The following is a 24831-nucleotide window of genomic DNA, read 5'->3' as shown; positions in this document are numbered from 1 at the left end:
GAGTTCGTTGCGTACATCAGTAGATGGAGGGAAGATTAGTTGCCATTCGCTATGCTAATACGCAAGCAAGCTCTATAAAGCTATAATAATTTAAAAGATAAAACAACGGGTTTAATTTAGATAAAGCAGTGGAACAAAAGCACAAAAAAAGAAAAACAACAAAGCTTTAAATAACAAAATAGTTGAATATTTCGGCTTTACGTCCGGGAGTCTTTTTCAACGGAAAAAAAACTTTAAGAAAAAGAAAATTCTTATAAAAGCGAACCGTCTAAAAAAAGTGACAATTAGCACACAAGCAAAAAAAAAACAGCTAAAAAATAAACAAACAAATAAATAAAATTCACAATGTTAAACACTTTCAGTACTGCAATAACTGTTAACACTGACAAGACAAAAGACAAAACGAATGCCTAGATAGGTCAGAAAACTGTCCTTCCTTGGAGGATATAACCCACAAAGCCTTAAGCATTGACCTTGAAGTGCAGTTGGGCATATAATCAGAGATACATTTAATTGATAAAGGGGCATGTTAGGCCTTGCTAAAATTAGAATGATGCAATAAATTTAAATCTGTTTGACCAGAGGCACAAATCTGTTGACCAGAAGCTATTGTAAATAATGTTGACCCAAGCCACTTTGGGGATAATTTCTTAGGGATTTTAGATACAAATTCGAAGGATAGTATCAAATTTGATTACAATATCTCAATTCTGTGAAATAACGAATTTTGATTAAAATGAACAGTGAAGGCAATTTTACTGCTAGACAGTAGTTTCCGTACTAGAATTAACCTAGTAGGGGCGCATTCCTTTTGAGTTGTCCTGTTATATAAATCATGCATATATGCTAAAAAACCGATAATCAAGGGTATATATTAAAAGAAAGTATTGCAAAAGTAACTTTTTTTCTCTCTTAATTTCTATTTTTAATTAAGTTTTATCTTTCGTGTTTCGCTGGAGAAAAAAAAATAAAAATTTTACTTAAAAATCATTATAATTAAAAATTTTTATTTTTAATTAAGTTTCATCTTTCAGCGTTTCAGCACTTCGCTGGAAAATACCTTCGTTGGCCACCGTTGAAAATTTTTGCACGTCTCTGAAATTAACCATGATAATTTTCCAATAACACCCAGCAATTTTATGCTTCTGTTGTCTATGTAACTACCACTCTGATCTCTTTCTTTCACTCGCCTGTCTCCTCCTATCTTCCTTTTACTGAATTACTTAACCTAATAATATTCTCTTCTTAAAACAGAGTGACGACCCTGACGCCACGTGGTTAACTGCTACTATACTGGTAATCATGGCTTTTGATGCTATGCTATATGTGGAGTTGGTTGACTATTCTAGCAAGGTTGAACGTTTAAATGTAGTGACGTGAGGTCTTAACTCTAGCACTTATGAGTCACTAACGGTGGCAGATATTAATTATCACTTTGTCAGAATATTAATTATCACTTTGTCTGAATTTATGATAATGGTAGATGGGTAACAATGTTCACTTTCCCTCTGTTTTTAGACTAGATCTAGTGTGCCCTCAAAGAGAAAAAGAGAGATTGCTTTCTTATAGTTACGTGTAAAAAGTGTGCTTTAATTCCATTAGTTTACGCCGTTGACATAGTTTCGTAAGCCAATCACGATACTTTTTATTTGTTTCAAGAATGGCAAGATAAGTCTACGAACCATGGTCTACAGTAATTACAGTCGTCAAATATGAATCTGAAACGCCCAAAATATTAATTATCACTTGGTCTGAATTCATGATAATGGTAGATGGGCAACAATGTTCACTTTCCCTCCGTTTTTATACTAGATCTAGTGTGCCCTCAAAGAGAAAAAGAGAGATTATTTTCTTATAGTTACGTGTAAACGTTACTGAAAATGGCGTGACGTGTTTAAAAGGGACTTGAGGCGAACCATAATATTGATAAATTGAACCTGTCTTAGTAAAGCATGAAATATATGACAGGTTTTTTATGCCTCGTTACGTGTATATTTACGTGTATACGTTACGTGTATTTGAAACGTGGGCACTCCGAAAGAAGGAGGAGGATTTGTTTGATATTTTCCAGAGTAATTGTCTCTTGGCATTTTTTTGGACACCCGTCTGACTGATTGTATTTCAAACACTAAACTGTACGAAAAATGTGGTTCTATTGCTTTCTACGGCTATAATGCAGTGGCGGATCCTGGGGAGTGGGGGGGTCCCCAAATGCAATGGGAGGATGTTGTAAGGAACGGTTTAAGGGAAATTGGAACTTCTTGGGAGGGTGTAAAGAAGGGGGCTTTGGATTGACTGGGATGGAGGAGAAGCTTGCATAGCTGTGTTGGCCTCAGGCGGCTTCATGCTGTAGTGAGTCGTCAGCAGCAGCCTTCAGTGGAAAATATCAAGCCATTAAAAAGAACTAAGGTTTTTTTTTATAACAAGTTTTGACATGTAAACTCTCTTTTTCTCTGTTATACACCATCACAATTAGGCAATTGATTATACTAGTGATGTTCCTTCCATTTTTTTTTTGTAATAATCCTTTCATATTACTTTTCTCAAGGCTTTAATGTTTAGAGACTCAAGTTGTGCCCATGGGAGTGATACATTCAAAAGTTGAGGAGCTATTTTTTTTTTTTTTCGTGCAAAAACTTATGGGCAATTTCAGCTTACGGAATCTCTAAAGCTGATTTTCTGAATTTAATGAAGTCCATCTTGATCGTTTTCTTATTTAAAGATAAAAGTTTCATCTCGTGAACATTGTAATTTGAGTCAATTTATTTTATCCAATGCTGTAAAACCATAAAATGAACAAAGGACAGTGATGGCACATGCTGCAGCAATGGCTGCAATGGGGCTTTTGCCTCACTTTGAAGGATTTACTTGTTTTCTTAAATCTTTTTAAGAATTAAATCTTGTTAAAGAAGTTATATTTCAAATATCTAAACATTTAACTCGCTATTCTAAATGATATCCCCCAGAAAACTCCCCCACATGTAAAATTGAGCAGCCAAATTGAAAGTAAGACAAATAAATGGAAAAGAAGAATGAAAAAAAGAAGGGATCTTGAAGTAGTCTACCTATATTCCAAACTATGGGTAGAATATAAGGTTTAGAATATCCTGTAGCATTTGTTTTTATAGTTTCTATTTCTTTTAATTCTTTTTTTCGTGTTTTGGGGGGTTGATTTATCATAGCAGGGTGAGATAAAGGTTCAAGAAAATAATTTGCTTTGCTTATATGAAATAAGGGTTTCTATTCATTTTAAATATACTTGGCTCTGGCTTGGATTTTGGCTCCGTGTTATTGAAATTCCACTTAAAAAAAAATCAGGCGGTAAAACCTTCTCATGCGCACCCAGTGGATGTGTTTCCAATCGCAAGGGGTGAACTGGTATCATGTACTACAGATTTCGGTGCCAGACCAAGTCCATGAGAAGTAATTATTCGTACTTCTTAGTCCCAACCTTTGTGCTTCCATAACATAGGGCTCCAAATTCACGATTGCCACTAATTTCATATCTCCAAATCTATTTCTTTTAGCCCTATTCCTGAAAACGACACCAGTTATGTACTCGCGGAGAGTCTTTTAACCTAGACCATTAATTGGGATATATAGTAGCAATGTCTGTCGGTTTATACCAGGGCTGGATTTGAACTTGGATGCTTCTAGGCCCAAGTGTTTTCGCCGCTCGGTTTTTGCGAGATTTTCGGGGATAGAAAAAGCACTGAACAGAACGCAACTGATGGGCCAAAATAATGAAAGAGAGAGGTGATACTGGACTCTCAGCTACCATTCTTGGGAGACATCTGACAGTTTATAAGTAGCCACGGAATTCCTGTGTTGTTTTAAAATCAGTTTTCAGTGAATAGGCAGCGCGGTGGCGGAATGTATCTGGCACTTTGGCGATAAACCACAGCAGTCCAGTTTTTGCTAAGAAAAAAATCACTCAGTAATAATTTATTACACCCCCTGGCATTGTACGCCCCTAGGCCGGAGCCTAGTGGGCCTATTGGTAAATCCCGGCATGGTTGATAGAGAAATTCAGAGAAATCGTCTTAATTTGTGTCTTTAAATTGTATGACGTCACTACATCTGCTTTTGTTTGTTTTAACCTTCTCCAGAGTGTCGTACTAACAGCATGCTTTGTCTTTGCTATCTTATGCTGTCAGAAAAAGTAATAAATAATGTTAAATTTCGTTCATCTAAGCTCAAACGTGCTTGCTTTTTCAATATTCATTTGCTTAGAAAACTACCGAAATCTATGAAATTCTTGTGAATTATTTACCAGTATAGTGTGTCCTTATATCTTCTTCTTCTTGTTTTGATTATTGTGGAGAGGGTTTGGCATACTCTCAACACCAGGATGAAGTTTATGGCCCTGCGGTGTGCTGCTTCAGCTGAGATAAACTCGGGGTCTTGTATTACCAAGCGGCGATCAATTCCACTGCGGCACCACAGCACTGATGCGTTCTTTAGCAAAAATATGGTGAACACTCTACATGGCAGGCTTTTCGCTATTTTGGAAAGTAGTAGGATTACGACATTGAACCTTTCGGGAATGAACTTAGGGCCTAAGTTATGCACCGAGAAAGTATTTTCAAGCTGTTATCTCCGCTCTTTCCCTATTTCTAAAGCTTAGAAAATTGTAAAAAAGACACATTCCTGCCTGTTTTGACTTTGCGAAAAAATTTATATTTTATTTACTTAATTTGTGTTTGAATCCGCTTTTCTTTGACTCTTAAGTTTAAAGAATACTTCAAATGATTTGAGTCGGCTATTCAGCCATATTTGGAATTTTTTTTTTAGTGAAGACTCAGTTTTAAGAATTTTTTAAACTTTATATAATTCTTTAACATAAAATAAATCATTCTTTAACATTGCACAACTTTATATAACTTTAACTTTATAACTTTTATAACGTATTATTATAACTTTTATAAACGTTTATAATTAATAACATAATATAAGTTTAACTATATATAAATAATTCTTTAACATTATATAAATCATTCTTTAGCATTGTATAAACTTTATATAACTTTAACTTTATAACTTTTATAAACTATTATTATAACTTTTATTAACTTTATAACTTTTAAAAACTACTATTATAAACTTTTATTAACTTTAATAAACGTTTATAACTTATAACATCATATAACTTTAACTTTATATAAATAATTCTTTAACATTGTATAACTTTATATGGCTTTAACTTTATAACTTTTATAAACGTTTATAACTTGTAACATCATATAACTCTAACTTTATATAAATAATTCTTTAACATTATATAAATCACAAATTAACTATGGTCAAACATGGTACGCCCGCCTATGGTCTTAAGAAGGTTGACCAAGAATTTAGAATTGACATAGGACCATAAATTTTTTCAAAGTTCACCAAAGATTAATGCCCTCTGGAGGTGCTACTAAACTAAGCCTGCCAATGAAAAGAAAGTAGATTAATATTGTCTATTATATAAAATGATATTAAATTTAAATTAAGTCAATTATATTAATATTAAATTAAGTTTATTATATTAAATTAAATTACTAATTTTGTTAATTCTCAACAAAAATAAACGTAATTAAATGTAAAATAAATGTTGTCTATTTGCAGACTGCTGCTCGAGTTTGTAAAGACCTTATGGAGTCTTGGTGGATCATTTTGTCTGCTTTTGTCATCGTGATGATAACCTGTCTGTTATGGATATTCATTATGAGGTTCATCACTGGAACTATGGTCTGGATCTCAGTCGTTGCATTCTTGGGACTCCTTGTTTTCTGTAAGTATTCTCACTGGGCGCAATGCTTAATTGCGGGTGTTCTCCAATCACTTCCGACTACAAAAAAGGGCATTAGCCCTTTCTATTTTCAATCGAATGAGCCCTTTTCGAAGTTTTTATGACAACTCCTTCGATACGAAGTGCCCTGGTCTAAAAAAAAAGAAAAAAAAAGCAAATTTTTTTACTGTTTCTTGTTCGGGGGGGGGGGGGGGGGGTCTATGGCACGGAAGCTGAAAAAGGTCCCTGTATTCTTACATTATTACCGACATATTTGAAGTGGAAAAATGTTCAGACTCTCGATAGGAGGTTTTATATTTTTTCCAGGGAAGGTCTAATGAGCTTGGAATAAAATTTATTTAAGCTGGTCTGTTTTGAATTGCCTAGTGTTTTGTGCATAATTGCCATTTGTGAATGAACACAGAATGGTCTATTCCTAACCATCTTTGTGTTACCATTCGTACATCTTTAAATTTTTATCATTAGCGCCGTCCTTATTATCTCCATGCTGCCATTAGAACCGTCTGAATTTAGGACTAAACGAGGCTTTGAAAACTTATATTTACAAAGGTTTTCCCCGATTTACACAATTACTTAAAATCGCTTGATTTAAAACCAGTTATGTTTGACCATTTACTAAACTGGTTTGATTTAAACCATTTACAGTACTTCAGTTACGTTGGTTACACCCCTGCCCTAATAACGTGATAACCATATGTTTGTTTATAACGTGATAGTCATATATTCGAACCATTGTTGTTTAGAACATGCAGCTGTTTTCCATCTCCTATCCATGATTTTCTTAACCAAATCGGATTAAATTCTTATAAAGATCAAAAGAATATTCCAAGGGCTCAAACTTCTTTTATAAGAACATTCTCTTAAAATGTTCAAAACGTGAAATAAAATCGGAAGAGAATCTGACTATGGATAGGTGGCATGTGGGAGGTTTGTATTCTATCTTCAGAGGCTCGAGAGGTCGGCCCTAGAAGCTAGGGGTTTGCCCAATGCTGCCATTACCCTCGGCATTTTTGGGGTTACCCCTAGTGGAACATGTTATTAGTTTTTGCTTTCTTAGTAATAATAATAATAATAATTTTATTTCAACCCTTCATACAAACACATGTAAATGCTCAAAGGAGTTATAAAACGAAAGAAAAAAATAACGAAAAAATCACACAACGCTACAAAACAAAATTAAACTGCGATAACTGCGGAAAAGAGAAAACAAAGGAAATCAAAAACACGATTTTAATGCACAAGACTAGCCAATGGTACGTCGAGTATTGTTCTATTTCGACTTTTGAAACGGGTATACAACTCATCCATTTTCTTACTTATCTCAAAAACATAGTACATCTGTGAAACATAAGAGTTTCTGAAACATTTGGAAATTCCCAATAAATATTTGCAATACCGAAAAAAAATTTAACGAATTTGGTTACGTTCGGTTTTACTAAAGCAATTCCATAAAGGGGTTAAAAAATGGCACGAACATGGCGTTACGGAGACAACCGAGCGTAATTTTGTCAAATTGACCTTTAGTTCGTCCTAGCATACCGGAAGTTTTCCGCAGTTTTTCTTTTAAGTGCTGCAATAACTAGATTTTTTGTAGCTTTGATAGAATTCCCAAACCGGAGTCCGAGATACTCAAACTTATCCTTTTGGAGAACTGTCTTCCCGCACACATCAACAGCACGATTTGGCAATGTTTCGTCATTCAAAACGACGAATTCAGTCTTAGACGGCTCTATAGTTAGCCCATTATCACCAAGTGCAGACGACACGGCATTAATAGCTTTCTATAAAGATTCTAAATTAGCACTTATCAAAAGTAGATCAATTCCATCACTAGCATCAATTCCATCATCTATCAAAAAATCTTGTATCAATTTTGTCGCAGAACGTATTGCATTGTTAAATATCACAGGGCTGATTACTGAGCCTTGTTTAACACCCCTACGTATATCTATAGGTCCAGAAAGTTGTCCGGCAGACCGAATTCTTGCTTGAGATTTTTCGATACCATTGCCACAGACAATTACAAACAAAGGGATCAAGTCCTGCCCTTAGTAGTGACAAGACTGCTTGCGAATGTAAGACAGAATCAAACGCCTTAGATATGTCTATTGCGCAGACAAATAATGGAGTTTTTCGTTTCTTAAACTTTTCAACAATTGAAATAAAAGTTGCATGTGCATTCTGAACATCAAGACTGGACCGGAAACCGAACTGATTGTCACCCACATCCGCTCGTGCTGCCACTATAGGGCACAGTATCTTCTCCAGTAACTTTGCTGGAACTGAACAAATAGTGATGAGCCTGTTCGAAGAACAATCTTTAGAGTCTTTCCCCTTCTTATGTATACAGGTAACGAAACCCTGACACAAACCTTGTGGGACAGACTTTTGGGCGATACTATTTCTTGGAACAATAAAGCTATGTGGCTAAACAGTTTATGGGTACCATACCTCTGATGTTCCGGCTGAATACCATCTGCCCCAGGCGATTTCCTTAAAGGAAGAGGACTAACAAAAGATTCAGCACACGGCGGGGTAATGGTAAGCCAGTTACTGTATTGGTTTAGTCGATCAAAATGCTGCATCAGAATTTCCTGGAAATTACTTTCTAACAATGGAGGATCAGCTGCAAACATTGAAGAAAAATGCTCAAATCATCTATTTATTTCAATGCTATCGGGCGGTGACGAAGAAGAACGGATAAGTTTAGACACTTCTCGCCATAGCTGACGAGGATTAATTTTCATTTCCCGCGATAGCTCCTTAACCCGACTTCTTTTCCAAGATTTCACCTTCTTTTGATATTGGTGTTTACTCGACTTCATAATTTTAAAAACCCAAGACCCTAAACGTGGTCTTTTACAATCAACCCAAATTTGTCTCCAAAACATATGGCGAGACCTTTCAACCTTCAAACCAGGAAAATCTGACCAGCCTCTCTTATGGGTATTTAGCTTTGTTTTTTTCCGACGGAACTGCAACGGATGCAGCCATTTTCATACTATGCACCAGTTCAAGCAAATAACAATTCAAATCGAGAAGCCGGTCAGATTTGACCCGCCAGAGCAAATGGAACGGAACCCTTATCTTAACTAAATGCGAATCAAGTAGCATCTGGTAAGTACTGAGTGGTAAATTAAATTTAAGATGCGAACGGTCACTTTAAACAAAGTCGTCAGAAACATTAACTATCTGTTGCTGGAGACCCCCCATGTCAGTAAACACGAAATCGAGATCAGAAGTGCTACCACGATTATGTACATAGGTAAACGATCTATTTTTCTGTAGACAATAGAAATTTTGCGGTAATGTAGCTTTTAACATTTGTGAGTGACCAATGGTATTATCATTAATGTCCGTATTAAAATCACCCATAATAACACAAGATTTACGGGTAAGAGCTATTCTTTCAAGTAGTTTCGACAATGACGAGCAGGCAGACGCGAACTTCTGACTCGATCGGTCATTTCTATAATTTGTAGGCATATAAACACAAACAGCAATAAAACCACTAAATTCTACTACAAGACGTACATCATTAGACTCAAACAGATTACAATTATACTTTTTTCTAACAGCTATCATTAAGCCCCCCGAGGGTCGACCCCCAGTACTTTTAGCTGGGTAGATAAAATACTGACGATCAGAAGAAGTAATCAGTCTTGTGCTATTATTTTAATTAAGCAGATGCTCATGAACGGAAATTATATCGAAAGCATCATACACTATTTGAAGTATGTCTAATTTTTCTCTAGCACCGTTTATGATTTGACAGAACACACGTACTTCGCCATTTATCGAGCCGGTTTACGACTTAAGTTCTTCGGCGCAGCTTGGTCTGGAATTGTACCACGAGCTGCATTTTTTAGGTTCGGGCACCGAAAGCTGTTACGTGCATGGTTGGATCCGCAGTTGGTACATTTGAGCACATTTGAGGTGCACTCGGAGTAGCTATGATCACCGGCACATTTTCTACATTTAGTGTCCTTCTGACACTGGTTTGCACGATGACCAAAACCTTGACATTTATAGCACTGCAGCGGCTTTGTAAGGGGCTTTGACACAGAAAACATGGTGTATTCCACTTTGATTCCAAACTTGAGAGCCTGATCGAAGTCAATCTTAGTAGCGAACGTGAGCTGGGCAACTGAGGAATTTCCAAAGCGCTTGGCTTGGGAAACACCGCTAATTAGGTTGGGAATAGTTGAAACGACGTAATCTTTGTCAGCGTAAATGGTCCAGAGGTATTCTGAGCGCAGTACCTTGCTACGGATATTTTGCTCGCCTTGGGCCCCCGAGGCAACGACACTTGCGGATGTTTCGTCTATCATATGTACAAACAGCCTGTCTCTTCGTTGTTCGATTCTGTCTATTTTATCAGCGGGTCCAATTTTCCTCAAGAACTCCTTTTGCTTGGTAGGATTGGCACTCAAGTTTGCGGGCAAATTCAACAAAACAACTGGGATATTCCTTTCTGGTCGGGGTAGAGAAGGCCATATTGGTGGCTGGTTCTTTGAGCTAGGTACTGCAGAGGTTTCGTGCTTCTCAACAAGAAAACTTAGCATCGCTTTCCAATCATTGAATTGTGAGGCAACAATCGTACTCATATCCTCAGGAATGATTGGAACGCCAGCTGTGTCGAGAATGACAAAACGAGGGGTCAGAACTTCATTTGTGAACCTTTCTGACATAACCTCATAAATATCGCCAGAAAAGGCAGAAGCCGGGTGAGAGCCCTTACGACTCTGATTATTGTCTTTGTCGAGTACTGTTTTACATATATCAATAGCCTCTTGCAGAGCTTCCTTTGAGAAAAACTTCGACTGCCTGATAACAATCTCCTTATTCGTTTTCTTTTCCACATGCCTCTGTATAAAGTTCAACACCGAACTTAAAACCACGGTATTTTCCGTCATTACTGATCCAGCTATCACCCCAAAAGACAAAGGAAGCGTCAGCCCCCGTTACCTTATCCCCGCAGTTTAAGGGAGACTCTCCCGGCAGGTACAACGGCGCTTGCCACGGGTTTACTGCCCCTTTTCTGCTTGTCAGTTATGGTTACGCAAAATTGAAATCAGCACAAATCTATTTTTGTAAAGTGTAAATAAATGTCCATAAACTAGGTCAGTAGATTACAACATTTTTAATCCATATAAAATGTTAGGAACGAATGGTCAAACAATTAACTCCGGTCACTGAATAAATTTAGGATCCTACCGAGTTTCAAGTTGATGAAATCTAAAAAAGGTGTTATCACATTCAAGGCTAAATTCAGACACAATTAATAACGTTTATTTATTGACTTAAGTTGATTATAAAGTAACGGAAGTAAATTTTTATTAATTGGCCTTTTGTGTCAGTATTAGTAAAATTTGCAGAATCTAAATCATCTATTAAAAAAAAATCTTAGTCATGGCCGAAGCTAGACTAGATGCCTTTTTTTTATACAAGTAATATAAACAAACATGATGATTATAGTTGGTTAAGAGAACGGACGACAAAGGCACAAAAGAATCCATATTGTAACTTTTCCTGGATTTGGATGGCACCAGCTGAAAAGATTTGGCCTGCATTCCGGATTCTAGGCGCATTGCTCCCCCTCTCGGAAAATTTCCCCACAGACCAAAGACTTGGTTTGCATTCAATTATCATGGAAGGTATTATTAATCGTGAATCTGTTTCATCTGCGCTTCCGCTTGAATATCTTTCAGCTTTGAATGTTTTCTGGCGGCTTCTTTAAGAGTGCAAATAGCCGCTTTTTCAAGAAGTTAGGTGGCACTAATAATATGTTAATGAATTTACTTCATATAACTAGTAGGCTTTGTCGTACATTAGTGTCATTATTAGGATACCACTGGGAACGTTGGCGTTCCAATTTTGGTTAATTACACCATCACAGTAGAAAAAAAGCGTATGAAATCTGAAATAAAGCTAAACTTGATTTGATTTTGGCAGCTATTTGAGCCCCAGCAACGCCAGCTCCAGATTCTAGATCCTCTAATAAACTGGCTTTGTTGCGACCTCTTATGCCCTCCTTATATAATTATATTTGGCGTCTTTTATATTTTAGTACGCGTAAACCGGAAGCAAGCAGCTGAATTTTTTGGGTGGGGAGTGGTCAAACGAAGTCCCTTCTGCTTAGGTTAATTGTTGCTCATTTTAAATTTAAATGTTTTTTTCAGATGTTTTTGAAAAAAATAATTTTATTTTGTTCTATAATTTGTAAAGTAAATATTGGTAGCTTTTCCTCTCGTAAAAGAAATTAATCTCATTTGTGATGGCCAACTCTGTATTTTCAATGTCAAATTGTCATTTTTGCTTCTTTTTTTTATTTTTTTGGTTTTTTAAATTTTTAATGCTAGGAAATGTAATGTGCAGTGCCTGCTAAGAAATGAAAATACATACCGTATAAATAATGTCTTTCCTACGACACAAACTGATCTTCGGCATTTAGTTCATTTTTTAGACATAATCAGATCTTTAAAAGCGGAAACAAAAAATACTAAAAAAGTTACTAACTGCAAGATTTGATATCTCATTCTTGTAAAACGAAAGATTATTAAGCTATTGCACAATCAACTGGGCTAGAATGAGCGAGCGCAAGAGTTCAAATTAGTCTGTTTAAAATTGTAGCATAGACAATTAAACTAATAAAAAGGAACGTCTGGTTATGCACATTTGATACTACCAAGTTGCGGATCCAGAATTTTGGGAAAGGCAGAGGTGATGCTTAAAAAAAGGAGTACATTTTTTTTACAGGATAGTTGACGCATGGAGTGTGATAGTAGAGGTGAAAGTCCTGCTGACAATGTTGAGTCAATTGGCTGTCTCTGAATTGGGTTCCGGGCTCTTATAATTTGGTTTAAGATTTAGGTAAAGAGTTTAACAATTACTACGATGGCCCCCTTGGTGACGTTTAAAACGAAAAAAAGTGTAGTCACTTCTCTAAAACCTGAATTAGAAGCCTCTCTCCAATTATGAAATATTATTTGGTTTGTAATTACTGTCCCTTAACATCCCTACAGCTATATGGATTTTTGACCTCCCATAAAATCGTAAAATACTTTATATTCCGTTTCGTTCTCGGTTGATGAAGCTGAATGTTATTATTTGCTCCTTGTCATCACTATTCTAAATTTACTATGTCCGCGTTTTTTTTTATATAGGGTTTTAAACTTCTAATATTATATTTTGCAATGTATAGTTCTACATGTCTGCCAACAGTTAGTAGGAAAAACACTAAATATCTAAAACGAAAAACAATGAGATATAAACAACCTGGGGATCTCCCAAAGTACGGTTTAAGGATGTTTGGATGTTAAGGATGTTTAAAGTAATGTTTGGCTAATGTCTGCTTTCGAAATTTTAAGATTATATATATATATATATATATATATATATATATATATATATATATATATATATATATATATATATATATCAGAAGATAAAGTAATCAAGTCTGATCATATTTTACAACTACCTTCTGACACTTTGGACCATGAAGATCCCAAGCTTTACTCTAATCGGGTTTCTCGCCGGGTTGCCTGATTGTTCAGCCTGCCTACGTTAAGGGTAATAGCTCCCTTTAAGATTTGTTGCGTCCCTTCTTTGGGAAGTCCTCAAAAGTGAGTGTAAGGGGAAATTTTGACAAAAGACGATAAATTGACTTCAATTCCCTAGCTGACTGCTTACCCACGATTAAAAAATATTACTAACTATCCTTGTGAAGGCCGAGTATTCTCATATATTTTGACAAACGTATCGGTTATCCATAAAGCTTTTTCGCAATTCAGTCCTTTGATGTTGAAATTGTTTCTACGTCAAGCTACCTGTTTCGTGACGCTGTTGCTTTTACTCTTTACGTTTGGCTACGAAATTAGATAAACCACTACGTTGACGCCGAATTTCCTCTCTTTAGACTTGGGCTGAAAATTTATTTAAACCGTACTTTTCATTCAAACTTTTCTTCTTTGTCTTTCAATGAAGAAAACTGTGAAAACGATTTTTCAACGGAATCTTTATTTTTTAGCCTTTTACTATTCGTATATTCAATATCAGATTTTGAAGAAGATACCAGAGAGTAACCTGTCCCCTTTTGCTGTTCAGTTTACAACTAACTTCAGCTACTACCTCGAACTGAGTGGAACTTGGATGTTTTTCATGGTGGTTATTGCCATTGTTTTTGTCATCTTCCTGTTGATGATGATCTTCTTGAGAAATAGGATTAACCTCGCCGTTGCTTTGATTGCTCACGGAAGCAAGTAAGTACAAATAGTAAAAAGGCGATAACCTGCTGTTGTAGCCTGACCACCGCTATAAGTAAATGTTGAAAATTACCACCACTAAACGCCACTTGTTGTATTCAAAAGATCCCTATCTTGAACCCTTATTGGGAGGAGGATGAGGTTGGTGAAACGGAATGGGAAGTAAATCAAGGTTAATCCCCAGTATAAAGCCTCATTATTCTCCTTGGTGGAGGATAGCAAAGTAAACCAAAATTGTCTTGTTGTTAACGTTTTTTACACGATAATTTTTTTTTTTGTTTAATTAAAAATTAAGTAAAATAAAAATGAGATAAATATAAAATAAAATATAAAAATAAAATGATAAAAATATAAAATAAAAAATCAATAAAGTAGAATTAAACAAAAAAAAATTAAAATTAAAATCAAGTGTAATTAAAATAAAAATTTAGACTTCTTTAAAAACAATAAAACAAACAATATCAACAATATGAATTGTTGGTTTCTTTCGTTTTTCGTCTTTTTATAGTGTTTGTATGTTTTTTCATCTTTTTATGTATGTGCTAATTTCCTTAAACAAGTCCCCCCCCCCTTCCCCTTTTCTCATGTTGATAATGGCTTCTGAATCTGAAGCCAAAATATTTAGCCTTTTATTAGTTTTTTTTATACCTTTTTTCAACTTTCTTTGTATTATTAAAAGTTTTACATGTTTTAAAAATTTTCGTTTCGTTTTAAATATAAGATGTGGATTTTTTTTCTTATTATATCCCTTTGTGTTTTTTTTTTACTCTGTCCTTTTTTTTTATTGACCTGAAAGCAAATTCGGTCCATCTGGGCTTGTTATTCGGAATTAGATCTTTTATTCTTCTATTAGGTGACCTTCGGTTTGACCTTCTGTTAATTTGTTTTCTTCTCACGCTGTTGACCTTTTTCTGAGTGTGTTTTCTATTTTTTACTCTTAAACAAGTTTGATTCATCTGGGCTTCTGACAATTAGTATTTATAGATTCCTATCTTATTTTCAATCTAAGGTATGGATATCCCCAATACCTCCATCTGTCATATAGATAGACACTATCCTTTTCTCTAAGTGTCTGGGGGAGAACATCCATCGGTACAAATTGCATATAAAAGAGACTCGCGCCTTAATTGACGATGAAACTGTTAAATGGCTACTTGACAACGAATGATCTAACAAAAAAAGTACAAGCAAAAGAAGCTTTGGCTAAAGGGATACAGCCAATAAGCTAAAGCTAAAGGGATAATAATAGGCTAATGTATGATAAGATAACAGGCTAAAGGGGTTTATTATAAACTAAAGCTTTCACTCATTATTTTTGTGATATTAACATTACCTCTGTGTAATGTTGTAACTAGTAAAATTGGGAATTTTAGTATTTCACCGCAATTTTACGGACCGCCGTAAAATTGGTATTTTATGTATTTTACGTAATTTACCTGTTTACGTATTTTACCGGTATTTTACGTATTTTACCGATATCTTACATATATTGCTGACCTATTTTACGAGGACTTCCAATTTTCACAGTACAAAAAGCGCAAAGAGGCTGGCAGAAACTGGTTTGGATGGATTCAATTCAATTCAAACTTTTTATTTCCTCCGAATACGAAGAGTAAAAAAGAAATAAATAAAAATAATAACCGCTATAAAAAAAAATAATCAACAGGCCATAAAATTATTTTAAACTATATAACAACAAATACGCAAAGGCCTTCAATCAAAATTACCACACAAATTAACACTTCATTCAATAGATAATAAATTAACACTTCACAAATTAATACTTCATTCAAAAATTAAATCAAATAAAATAAATTAAGCTTCGTGCGCAGCTCTATATAAATTATGAGAAAAAACATTTAATTTGGATAAAAAATTCTTTTGCTTTTTCTCCAAAACATCAACAGGGTTTTTTATTTTATATGCATTCATTAAAACAGTATTTGATTCATATTTAGAAAAGCGGCAAAGGAACTTAGCAAAATTAAAAAATGTGTTTTTTACATGCGAAATATTACTAATTCTAAAAAACGGGAGAAGCGATGAAAAACCTAAAATTTGAGGCAAAGCGACTGTATTATATACCCGAGCCAGTGATTTCCGAGAAAGAAGATCTCGAAGACAAATTACTACCCCAAAACTAGACGCTATTCTACTTTTAACTGCTTTAGAAATAGAAGCACGGCATAGAGCTAAAGTTGGTCCATAAGGCACACCAAGATATAAAAAAGATTCCACAGGTTTTAAAATACTATCATAAATACGGACAGAAATTTCTGAATTAACGAGATCATTAGCCTTAGGACCAAGAATTAAAAACTGACACTTTTCAGGGCAAAAACGAAGTCCATGCTCACTAAAAACATTTGCTAAAAAATCTACATTTTGTTGAAGTGACTGAATCGATCGACACAAAAGGAGTAAATCATCTGCATAAGCAATCCACGACAGAACATAACCTTTACCATAAATAAAAGTCAACTGAATTTGATCAAAAAGCCCCGAAACAGTAATATTGAAAATCAAAGGAGAAATAATGCTTCCTTGTCTCAGCCCCCTACATAACTTAACATTATAATCACTAAACTGATTCATTCCACTTATTACGAATACGAGAGAAGCCATACCACTTTTTTAAAACCAACACTACTGGTAGTGGGACATTATTCTCCAGAAGCGAAGTCATAGCCCAAGAATGAATAGTTGAATCATACGCCACCGCAAAATCTAACTCAAGTGTAATCTCTATCACATTGCTTACAAATGGATATTATTCTTGAAAGGAGGGTATGAGCAACATCCATGCTTAGACCCTTACGGAACCCAATTTGATTCAGACCTTGGTTACAAGACTCCAAATACTTTAATAAAACTAACTCAAAACTTTGCTAATCTGGCACGAATCAGTAATCGGCCTGTAATCGGAACATCAATTCGTATTCCCTTCTTTTTTTGAAAGGGGTGAAATGGTAGCACAAGAAAAGCTAGTTGGAAGAACTCCAGACGAAAGTGTAGTAGTAAAAAGAGTGGTAAGAAGAAGGATTGCTTTGTGGGATGCCCATTTTATATGGTTTGAGTGTATACTATCATGATCAAAAGAATGCTTACATTTTAGAGCTTTAATTGCTACCGTTACATCATCAACAGAAACAGATATTTTACTATTTGGGCGGGGCTTTGAAATTTCTTCCGATAGTAAAGAGTCAAGCCGTGATTAAGCTGCCGCATTACCAGATGAAAAAACTTGATTATAATGAGTTATCCAGTCATCTAGTTCCAGAAAACTATTAAGAATCTGGTGAACAATTATTATTACGACGTCTAGAATTGACCAAACTCCAAAGCTCATTCTTATCACTAGTAATCCTTGAACCAATTTCATCTTTTATAATTTCATTATGCAAACGCAACTCGGCCCGAAAATCACGTTTAGTTAATTTCATACCATCATAAAATAGTCCAGATTGCGGTTTTCCCGCGCAATTCCAAAGGTAACAAGCTTGAGATGCATTCTTTTGGCTTTGCTTTAAAATCGGGTTAAGGTTCCAACCTAAAACACGAGATCCACGACGGATAGAATCAGTTCTAAATGCTTTATTAGCCCCGACTTTTAAACTATGAACAATTTCAAGGTAAAATAGATCAATATCAATTTGATCAACATCCTTAGAATAATTTACAATTATTTTAGCTAAAACTGCATCTGATTCTTCATGATATTTGCACATTTTTTCCCGATCCCAGATCATTTTATTTACAATTTGACTAGAACGATGGATAATTTTAAAAGATGGAATTTTAATATTTAAATGAAAAGAAAGGTAAAAATGGTCACTAATAGGCATATCCAACCCAACATAAACAGGCTGTGGTAATAACGCTGCATTTGAGACCAGCACATGGTCTAGATTAGAGCAAGAACCAGAATTATGGACATACTTAAAATCCGCATCTTTTGAAACTATAGTAAAAACCGAAAACAAAGATAAAAGAGCTGAGGAGCTGACATCAGAGATAGCAATGTTGCAATTAAAATCCCCGCAAATAAACCAATGAAAATCCCATGGAACTTTCGCCACAATTTTTTATTGTTCTGAACATAAAAAATTAAAATTAAAATCCAAATAATTATAATGATAATTTGTCTGTAAATAGATGGAACAAACAATACTACCGGGGATTTAGACATCACAAACATATCAATTAACGGTACACCCGGACACTGGAAAATTCTCTCGAATAAAAATGCACACACCTCCTGATGGGCGTCCACCTGTAGGTGTTGCTGGAGATATAAAGCACTTAAACTGCTGCGACAGGCTCGAAAGAAGACTAGTAGAGTGGTCCTGAAGATGATGCTCTTGCAGACACAAAATATCCAGATCGCGCAGCATAGACTGCAATACATGTTGTTTATCACCAAAACCATTCAGATTCAGGGATTTAATCTTTGCACTAATAATTTTTTATTCTTTGCAACTTTTTCGGTTTACTGTTTGCAGCGAAAGCTAAATCCAGTATGCTCATGAGATCCACAATGGAAGCAACAAGGTTCATTCTGGCAAGGGTTGTTCCTAGAATGAGAGTGTCCACTACCAAGGCACTTGAGACAACGTTCCACGCTAGAGCAGGCTGACGATATATGCTCTAGCGACCCGCATTTGCAGCACATTCGCGGTAAAAACTTATAATCAGTAAGCCGGAAATGTTCGTAGCCAATGTGAATCCCATGACGCAAATAATGAGACTTGGCCGTCGCCGAACGGAAGTATACACGATATGATTTCGAAACACCGATGCGTTGTATCTCTTCGATACCATGGTTAGAAGCACACACACTCTCTGGGTTGATCGGGAAGTCCACTCGTGAGAATAAACCGACAATTCTCGATTTGCGAACCTCAGTTTTACCGACCTTTTCATTAAAACAGGCTTTCAAGTTTTCGGCGTTTTGTCTTTTCGTATGAATGACCCATTTCTGTTGCTGGGATCCTGATTCCTTAGAAAGTGAAATCCGCACTATACCATCAGCTCCATCCAACGATTTCAGAAAAGCTTCACGCTTTAAGGGATCATCACAATCTTGTGGTGGAGAATCTACTACAAGACCCACTGTTTCTGACTCGTTATTCAGCGGAGGCCAGGATTTATCATTGAGTTTTTCTTTATTTATACAGCTCAAAACATCGCTCTGTACTCCGTCACAACACTCTTTCACCAAAGCAGGAGTCTCTGCTACCTTACTCGTGACGTAATCAAGTTTATCAATTATGCTAAAAAGATGCCGGTCCCAGGTTTGAATGGCACGGCTAAAGTGAGCATTTTGATCCGTATCTATCGCAGGTATCGCATCACTTGCAGTCATGACGATTATCAGATTTGGCAAGCAAGGGGTTGCATCTTCAGAAATAAGGATGTCTAAAATATCCTGTGACAGGCTTTGCATAGCAGAGGGGCCATGACGTGCAAGGAGTTTATGCGTGGGGTTTACTAGAGATGTTAGGAGGCTTCTAGCTTGATCAAGATGATCATAAGAATAGAAGTTTGTACACGAAGATATACAGGAGGCGGACGAAATTCCTGACTGTAGACAGTGCCGGAAAAAATTTAAAACTGGTGAATCAACAAGAGTCTCTGAAGGAGGCGGGATCTGCGGGGAAGCAGGTTTATCAGAAAATTTCTCCCAGCAGTCAGAGCACTGATATATTATAATACTGTCTTTCTCAATACTCTGAAGAATTTCACAGCGGTTATGGCAGAGGCGACCACAACCCCCAGCAGATGTGTTGCAAATAACTGTTCCTCTGGTTGCGAGGCTCTCTTTGCAAACCTTGCACCCTGTCTTGTACAACTTTTCAGAAGTCACGGCAGCCATTTATCAATTAATAATAATAGCATATAAATATTAACTTGGTACTATGCGCTAAGGAAATGCAAGGGGGCTACCCCAAACCACTACCCCGCCTTCGCTTGAGTAAAATTATTACCAGATAAAATCTCTGCTTACGGAAGGTGTTCTCCTTGGTGATCTTATATCCAAAAATAACAGTTCATAAACGCTCACAATCTATCACCGCGGATCGCGCCAAAATTATTTTCATTTCACATTGCATCCTCCTTCGCGCAATTTAATTTACTGTAATTTATTTCAAACTTAATCCTTATTTCAAACTGTCACTGAAATTAAATTCAAGCCCAAGCAGTGAATGAATGAATATCAATAATCTAGGTCAAGTTCAAATCAATTCACCAAAAGTCGACTGTTATTTATTCCAAACTAAGTCACTGAATTAAATTCAAGTTCAGGCAGTGAATTAATGAACATCAAGAAACTAGGTCAAGTTCAGCAAATGAATTAATACTGGTTGAGAGCACGCTTTAAAGTTCAAGAAATCTAAAAAAGATGTTTTCACTTGGGAGACTGAATCAAGACTATTATTTTGTTTTGTGTATAGCTGTGTTGCCTGGATTAAAATGCCATCTGTCTGTCTTCAGTCTCTTGTTATCAGAATGTTTACGTACAGGTAATTATATACATATATATATAACTATAATATGTATTATAGTACAGGTAATTATATACATATATATAACTATAATATGTATTATAGTACAGGTAATTATATACATATTATATACATATATATAACTATAATATGTGTTATAGTACAGGTAATCATAATTATGAAATGTTGAAATAGTAGCTGAAATGAAATTATATTAGTTCTCTGAGCTGTTAAAGACAGAAAGGGCTACAAGCAGGATCGAATATGACAAACAAGAAAAAAATTATAAAACTAAATAGCCGAGAAAAAGAGGGTAATGTCAGCCAGTGGACAGAAAAGAAGCGAAAATGACAGAAGCAGATATTTCGTCAGGAACTTCCGCCCAGTCGTCTTCAGTGCTAAAAAAAAAGAAGGATAACTAACCTTTTGAAGGAACTCTTAACAAGATAGAAGAAAGATTCAATCAAACAATCCTAGCCATAATAAATGAAAGATTATTCATCAATTAGATTGGGCAAGAATTTTCTGCTTAGAGATTGACTTAGCCTGTCTACTGACCTAATTTTCATTAAAAGTGTGGTCAGATGATCTTAATTTAAACAGAAGAAAATTGCCAACGCTTTGAAATAAACTGTGCCAGTTTTCTGATTAAAATTGTACCGCAAGAAAGTAGTTTGTACCATCGGAACAGTAGGTTAAAATTTGCCATAACGATATGAAAATTTTCAACAAACTAAAACTTGGAACAGGTATTTGAGTCCAAAAGGAGCAAATAAAACCTAAATGTACCAGGAAATCTGATTGTACCAAAAAATTGGTACCAAATTGTACCAAAAACGGTACGATTGTATCGAATTGGCAACGCTGCTCAGAGGTATCCTTTTCTCTAAAAAACTCATCTAATGCAAGAAATATCGATTCTCCCATCGTGTCAGTTTGAAAATTTTTAGCAAATAGTAATCCTTGGGAAATTTCTTCTTCCTTTATGAACCGCACGTATGCTAAAAGTAAAGCTTCGTTTCCTGGCAAAGTTGATTCGTCAAGCTAAATAGAAAATCGAGATGTTTTTAAATAACCACCCAATAAATCTTCAACATCCTGAGCCATTTCATCAATTCTTCTATGCACTGTATTGTTGCTCAAAGAAATTTTCTTGATAATATCAAATGCTGGCTTGTATAACACAGTACGTATTACTTCACTTATAGCTGGTGTTATTAGTTCTCCACCAATAGCATGAGGTTTTCCCGATTTGGCAATCAATAGCGGGATTTTATAAGAAGCAAGCAAGCCATCGCTATCTTGTGAGGTTGCGGTTGAAAAGAGTTTTGTCACTGTCGGTTGTAGGTTATTTTTTCTTTTAGAGTACGAAAATAACTTAAATCCTTATCTTTTTTATCACCGTGAATTTTAGTCAAATGTACTTGTAGTCTAGAAGGCTTTATAGCTTCGTTTGATAATGTTTACTGACAAATCAGACACATTGGCAACTCAATAAAGAAAACTTTATATAAACATTTATATAATATATAACATTTATATAAACATTTATATATTAACACCTTAACATTAGAATATTATTATATTCTAATGTTATATAAATATAATAATATTATTTATATAATATTATTTATATAATTATATAAACATTTATATATAACTTTATATAACATTTAGAGGCAACTCAATAAAGCTATGTTTCAAATATTCGATATTATATTGTCTACATTTTTTCTTTGGTTCAGCCATTATTATCTGTAGAAAAAATGAAACTTATGGATGTATTTAATGAAATATAAATGAACATGATATCATTAATTGTAAAGATTATATAACTGCGACAAAAAATAATAATACTAAATGAATATTTAAATTTCACTTGGATGTTTTTTTATAAACGATTTTCAAGACTTTGAGAATAGACATAAATATTGAAAAATTTGATCGAAAAACTGGAAATACAAATAAAGAAGGGAAGATAAAGGTTCTACCCCTGCGAAGTATGTTAACTAAGATTAATCTACATATTATGAAGTAAGAATTGTTTTCTTAGCATGTTTCCTTATGTACTAGTCGAACTCTAGGCTTATACCATGACTTGAAATTCTATTCAAATAACAGAAATTGTATTTTCAAAGGAATTGCATTGTCTAATCTGGGAGAATGCTGTCCTATCTTTGACACACAATATTGAAGTTAGAACAATATAGCATTGTAGCGTATCTAAATCATAGACGTAGTTGTTATTATTTGTAGAAAAAATAAACTTTTAGGAAGGTATTTAATGAAATTAATTTAAAAAATGTTTCAACAAAATAAGTTTTTCAAAGAAAAGTAAAGAACCCCATAAAACCAGAAATGAGCAAAAATAAAATAAAAAAATCTACCAAGCGTGATATTACCACAAATCAGCATCGATAAGTAAATGAAACATAAAACGAACAGAAATTACAATAAATAACCGAGTCAAACTCAAAACGAGCAGAAATTAACATGAGTTGGGCGCAAAACCCCTATGCCTTCCCAAGGACAGAACATAATTTGCACTTTACTGAAAAAATATAAATGTTTTTACTTTTATAACTTTAATAAATCAAAAAATATTAACATTTTGATTACTAAATATCAGTATATGTATATTAGACTGATAATGCACATTCATTTGTATTTTTTTCAGTAAAGTTTCAATTCCCTTTCAATTTCCAAAATTGAAAAGTTTCAATTTCCCTTTTTTAGTAAAAGTTTCAATTCCCTTTCAATTTCCAATCGAATGAGCCCTTTTGAAGTTTTTACGACAACGCTTTCAATAAATTAAATAAAAAAAACAAGTTTTTTAAACTGAAAGTAAGGAGCGACATTAAAACTTAAAACGAACAGAAATTATTCCGTATATGAAAGGGACTGTCCTCTCCTCAACGCCTCGCTCTTTACGCTAAAGTTTTTTATTGTTTTAAAAAATAAAGTTGTGAGACAGAGTCAAACTTTAGCGTAAAGAGCGAGGCGTTGAGGAGAGGACAGTCCCTTTCATATACGGAATAATTTCTGTTCGTTTTAAGTTTTAATGGCGCTCCTTACTTTCAGTTTAAAAAACTTGTTTTTTTTATTTAATTTTTGAACGTTTTTGAATAAATGCAGGTTTTGATCTTGGCTCACCGTACATGAATAATTAAAAACAAAATTTCATATTAATTTACTTTTATTTAGTTAAATGGCTTTCTCGAAACTTATTTAATTTTATTTACGAACGTTTTTATTAGTAATAAATATACGTATATGAAAGGGACTGTCCCCTCCTCAACGCCTCGCTCTTTACGCTAAAGTTTTTTATTGTTTTAAAAAATAAAGTTGTGAGACAGAGTCAAACTTTAGCGTAAAGAGCGAGGCGTTGAGGAGGGGACAGTCCCTTTCATATACGGAATAATTTATGTTCGTTTTAATTTTTAATGTCGCTCCTTACTTTCAGTTTGAAAAACTTGTTTTTTTTAATTAAATTTTTGAACTTTTTTAAATAAATGAAGGTTTTGATCTTGGCTCAACGTAAATGAATAATTAAAACAAAATTTTCATATTAATTTAATTTTATTTAGTTAAATGTCTTTCTCGAAACTTGTTTAATTTTATTTACGAAAGTTTTTATTAGTAATAAATATAAATAACTTACGAATTAACGTACGTAACAAACTTATATATTCATATATTTTTAATTTGTTTATTAGGGGATTTGCCCCCTAGTCAATACCTTGCTCTTTAAGCAAAAGTTCGAATTTTGTTCCAATTCTTTAAAAATGACCGCTTTATCATAAAGGCCGTTAATTAGAATAAATAGCTCTTATGAAAGTACTAAAAAATCTTTGGCTTAAAGAGCGAGGTATTGACTACGGGGTGAACCCAATAATATATGTAATATTTTCTGTTCGTTTGAAGTTTCGATTTTGCTGCTATTGCAGTTGAAATACTTGTTTTTTTATATTAAATTTCTGATCTTTTTTAAATAATGCTGGGAAGTCCGGCGTCCCCTTTATAGCAATGTTCCTTCCCCCATGAAAACTTCATTCATGGAAAGATCCTCTCACATAAACCCCGACCCACCCCACTACCAGGAAAAATCTCCCATGAAAACGTCTGTATACTTCCAAATAACCAATATTATATGTTAACATTGGGTAAAATTCATAAGTTTCAGCCCTCCCCCGGGAATTTAGGGGGATTAAGTCATCCTAAAAGACATAATTATAATATTTTCGAACATGTTGAACAAAATGGC

At 34.6% G+C, this 24831-nt stretch overlaps 1 protein-coding gene across 1 annotated transcript in view; it reads left to right on the top strand.

Annotated features, from left to right (window-relative positions):
- Positions 1-24831, top strand: part of LOC148941200 (choline transporter-like protein 2) — a 71102-nt gene that overhangs the window by 34686 nt on the left and 11585 nt on the right. Inside the window, exons 5-6 of the mRNA XM_089103899.1 lie at positions 5611-5776; positions 13827-14058. Coding sequence (XP_088960025.1) covers positions 5611-5776; positions 13827-14058 — 398 coding nt within the window. The remainder of the gene's footprint in view (positions 1-5610; positions 5777-13826; positions 14059-24831) is intronic.

This window comes from Artemia sp. Qi Xiang Cuo, chromosome 18 (genome assembly GCF_049724085.1).
Source record: "Artemia sp. Qi Xiang Cuo chromosome 18, ASM4972408v1, whole genome shotgun sequence".
NCBI lineage: Eukaryota > Metazoa > Arthropoda > Branchiopoda > Anostraca > Artemiidae > Artemia > Artemia sp. Qi Xiang Cuo.
Note: the sequence above shows the minus strand (reverse complement) of the source record. Positions and strands in the feature narration are given on the sequence as shown.